The sequence below is a fragment of the Chionomys nivalis genome, chromosome 11 (genome assembly GCF_950005125.1).
Source record: "Chionomys nivalis chromosome 11, mChiNiv1.1, whole genome shotgun sequence".
Lineage (NCBI taxonomy): Eukaryota > Metazoa > Chordata > Mammalia > Rodentia > Cricetidae > Chionomys > Chionomys nivalis.
The window spans coordinates 45,449,341-45,453,538 of NC_080096.1; the positions used below are offsets into that span (position 1 = coordinate 45,449,341).

At 50.6% G+C, this 4,198-nt stretch overlaps 1 protein-coding gene across 1 annotated transcript; it reads left to right on the plus strand.

Annotated features, from left to right (window-relative positions):
* Positions 1-1,379: 1,379 nt before the first annotated feature.
* On the plus strand, positions 1,380-3,971 carry LOC130884349 (PRAME family member 12-like). The gene is made up of 3 exons (XM_057785450.1): positions 1,380-1,666; positions 2,265-2,840; positions 3,449-3,971. The coding sequence occupies exons 1-3, from the start codon at positions 1,380-1,382 to the stop codon at positions 3,969-3,971; spliced, it is 1,386 nt and encodes a 461-aa protein (XP_057641433.1).
* Positions 3,972-4,198: the final 227 nt, after the last annotated feature.

Here is a 4,198-nt window from a genome sequence, read left to right on the forward strand (position 1 = left end):
CCTGTATCTGAACTGCTGAGCCATCTCTCCTAACGCCAAGTTACTCAGGTGTTTTTGGAAGTCAGTATACAGCCACAATAGTCTTTCTCTATTCTTTACATCATGTGTTTATTTTTATTTCTATTTACTTTTTACTTCTTTCTTCCTTTCTTTATTTGGTTTTTTGAGGCAGGGTTTCTCTGTGCGACAGTCCTAGCTTGTCGTGGAACTAGCTCTGTGGACCAAGCTGTCCTTGAACTCACAGAGAAGAGCAGGCTTCTGCCTGCAGAGTGCTGGGATTAAAGGCGTGTGCCACCACCACGTGCCTTGTGTTTAGTTCTTGAGGCAGTGTTTCACCCGCAGCTAAGATGTCCTTGAATTCCTCCTAATTCTGTTTCAGCTACTGAGCTGTCTTCGATGTCCTTCTCTCAAGTGGGTTTGACAATCCTCCTCCCTCCAAGTAGGTCTCCCGTAGTACAGGGTACTCGGGAACTCACCAAGCATCCTGTATGGTCCACCCTTTTCCCAGACATTCTTCTTGAAAGGCTTTATCACTTCTGGAATTTCGGGTTGTTTGCATGGGCTCTGAGACACTGACTGCAGCCAGGGTGGTGCAAGCTGACAATTCACTTCCTCAGACTCTAAATGCTGCATGTGGCCCAGCTCACAGGGTACATCCGGGGGATGGGATTGGGAAACAGTGGGAATGGGATTGAGAGGAGCAGTGACTAGTCAGCTGAGACAGCAGGGAATGTGTGTGTAATTGTGAGTTTACCCATGCTGTCTGCCAGGGCTTTCTTTTTTTCTTTTTCTTTTTAGATTTATTTATTTATGTGTACAGTATTCTCAGTATTCTGTTTGCATGTATGCCTGCAGGCCAGAAGAGGCACCAGATCTCATTACAGATGGTTATGAGCCACCATGTGGTTGTTGGGAATTGAACTCAGGACCTTTGGAAGAGCAGCCAGTGCTCTTAACCGCTGAGCCGTCTCTCCAGCCCCTCCTTTTTCTTTTTCTTTCTTTTCTTTTTTCCTTCGGTTTTTCAAGTTAGGGTTTCTCTGTCTTTGGAGCCTGTCCTGGGAACTAGCTCACGTAAAATCAGGCTGGCCTTGAACTCACAGAAATCTTCCAGCCTCCGCCTCCAAGTGCTGGAATTAAAGGCATGCGCCACCACGCCTCCGAGTGCTGGAATTAAAGGCACGCACCGCCGCCACCACCACCCGGCTCTACCAGGACTTTCATGACTTAATTTGTTTTGGTGGTGGTGGTTTGCTACAGAGGTGTGACTAGGCCCTTTAGTGATTTCTTCGATAGGGAGGAAGAAGGGCTTCCTAAGCCTCAGCCTGAAAAAGTCTTTCCAGAAGCGTCCCCGTGATTCTGGATCCTGAGGATCTACAAGAATGAGTGACGAAGCCCAAGCCACACACCTGCAGCAGATACTGCAGCGGCTGCTGAAGGACGAGGCCTTCGCCATCAGTGCTCTAGATGATCTGCCCATGCAGCTCTTCCCTCCACTCTTCAAGGAGGCCTTCACCGGCAGACACACTAACGTCCTGAGGGCAATGGTGGCAGCCTGGCCCTTCCACTGCCTTCCCATGGGGTCCCTGATGAATATATCCCACACAGACACTTTGAAGGCTGTGCTCGATGCGCTGGATTTTCTGGTTACACAGAAGGTTCATCCCAGGTAGGTACGACCCTTCTAATGGTGCTACAGGTCCAGTCAGGGGACAACCGGAATGAGGGAGAGTGTAGTCAAATGTGGATCTGAGCTTTCTCACTGGGCCAGCATGGAGGACTGCAGAGGCCTTTTGTTCTTTTTGTTTTTCGAGACAGGGTTTCTCTGTATAGCTTTGGAGCCTGTCCTGGAACTAGCTCTGTAGAGCAGGCGGGCCTCGAACTCAGAGATCTGCCTGCCTCTGGAGTGCTGGGATTAAAGTCGTGTGCCACCACCTGGCAGGCCTCAGATCTTGTCCCAGAAGGTACAAAAGGCAGTCAGATGTGGAGGGCAGCTTAGTTCTGACACAGCCTCGGAGTGAGCCTGTCCCTGTGCTTCCAAGCAAAGTGGGATCAGGTAGGACTCACGGGAAACATAGTGAGGGCAGAAAAACAGAACTGCAGATGCCAGTGAGGAAAAGAGCCCTTCCCAGAGGAGAAGGTCATGGGCGTGATGCCCATGAAACTCTGAAAACAAACAGTTATCTATGAGACAGTGGAGGACGGGAAGAAGGGCAGACTATGTAGGGTCTGATCCCAGCTCTTGCTATTTCTACCTGTTTTCCAAGGAGGTGGAAACTCCAAGAGCTTGATTTGCGGAAAGTGCACTCGGACTTCTGGGACAGACAGGCTGGAGGCACAGATATCAGCTACAGCCAGCAGGTCCTGAGTCAGGAGCAAACTCGGGCACCCAATCCACGGTGTGCTGTGAAGCAGCCCTTGAGGGTGTTAGCTGATTTTGACCTGTGTGGGGAGCATCTCAGGGAAACTGACCAATACCTGTTGAGGTGGGCCAGGCTGCGGAAAGGCTCAGTGCACTTGTGCTGCAGGGAGCTGAAGATCGGAGCATCACACGTCTCCACTGTCCTAGAGATCCTGAGCATCTTAGACAGAGACCGTGTCCAGGAGTTGGAACGGAATTCCTGGTGGCAACGGGGAAGCCAGTCCTGGCTTGCACATTTCCTTGGACAGCTGGGAAATCTTCTGGGAATCTCTAAGACTGTCTTCAGCGGTGACTCTGCTCCACCAGATGTGAAGAGCTGTGTTACTGAGCCGGTTCCACAGTTCTCCAACCCTGACGGTCTCCAGTGTCTCTATATGAATAGCATCTACTGTCTAAAAGGCAACTTGAAGGCATTGCTGAGGTAAGATGGGAAGATGTCCTGCAGACCAGAGCAAAACGTTTCTCTGTGCTCTGCAGATAGGGGACCCTTGGTATTTGCCAGGCATAATGGATCCAACAGGGCTGGAGACCCCGTGAAAGGATGGCCGCCTGCCTCTGTGTTAGTGTGGGAATGGCTGTGTGGGGCATCAGTAAGGGGCTGAGAAGCTGGAGGAAATCCTGGCACTAACACTGAGTGCCAGAGGCTGGGGTGAAGCAGTGTGAATGGGGATCAAGTCTGCTGCTGACGTCTGTATCCAGAAGGTCTGCAGAGATACCCCAAGTACGTAACTAGGTCTTTAATTGGTTTGTTTGTTCAATGTAGCCCTGAGGCGGCCAGTACTGGGGATTTTGGCTTTAGTAAAGGAGTGTCACTGTGTACATCCTGAAGCAATCCCACTATGGTGTTGACTGACCTTGGTGTAAAACACTGTGAGCTGAGTGAGAAGGTATTGACAGCATCCTGCTTTGCGTGCCTCTCGAGTAGTGAGACTGAACTTGAGCAATGCTAACCCATCCATCATAGCGTCGACCAAGTCACTAACACTTTCCAACTCCACTTGCCAGAGCTCATTTCTTGTCTCTCCCTAGGTGCCTGAAAACTCCCTTGGAGAACCTGTCCATCACTCACTCCCAGCTCTCACAGGCTGACTTGAATCATCTACCCCTGAGTCTAAACCTACATCAACTCACACACCTGAACCTCAGCGGTGTGGTACTGTCCCATTTCAGTATTGAGCCCCTCTGTGTTCTTCTGGAGAGAGTCGCAGCCACTCTGAAGACCCTGGAATTGGAAGGCTGTAGGATGAAGGTCTCCCAGCTCAGTGCCCTCCTGCCCGCCTTAAGCCAGTGCACCCAGCTCACTAAGATCGACTTCCACAACAATGACAGCTCCATGGCTGTCCTTCGGGACCTTTTCCACCACACAGCAAACCTGAGCCAGCTGGCCCTGGAGCTGTACCCTGCTCCCTGGGAATGCTATGGTGACGAGGATCTTGTCCTCGAAGATAGATTTGCCAGACTTTGTTCTGAGCTCATGGATCTTCTCCGAGCCATAAGGCGTCCCGGATCTGTCTGCTTTGCTGCTGGTGCTTGCTTTGTGTGTTATGACTAGAGAGCAGACATCTTTGTGGACAGAGGGAGAGGGCTACTGCTGGGCACTGGGAGGTGACCTCCAAAGGAGGGGGGGTGTCATCAAATAAACGCAGAATGTTGTGGGAGAGAGGGGATTAGGAATAATAATGTAGCAGTTCAGTTGGAAGGGGAAAGTTGTCATGGAGAACAATGGGACCATGGGGACAAGTGACTTAAGAGTCAAATAAAATTTGGTATTTCTAAAAG

What these genes read in the sequence shown, in the direction of transcription:
- LOC130884349 (XM_057785450.1), top strand. Translation starts at nt 1,380, where the DNA reads ATGAGTGACGAAGCCCAAGCCACACACCTGCAGCAGATACTGCAGCGG. An exon ending in ACACAGAAGGTTCATCCCAG is followed by an intron (nt 1,667 to 2,264) that starts GTAGGTACGACC and finishes CTGTTTTCCAAG; the next exon opens with GAGGTGGAAACTCCAAGAGC. An exon ending in AACTTGAAGGCATTGCTGAG is followed by an intron (nt 2,841 to 3,448) that starts GTAAGATGGGAA and finishes GTCTCTCCCTAG; the next exon opens with GTGCCTGAAAACTCCCTTGG.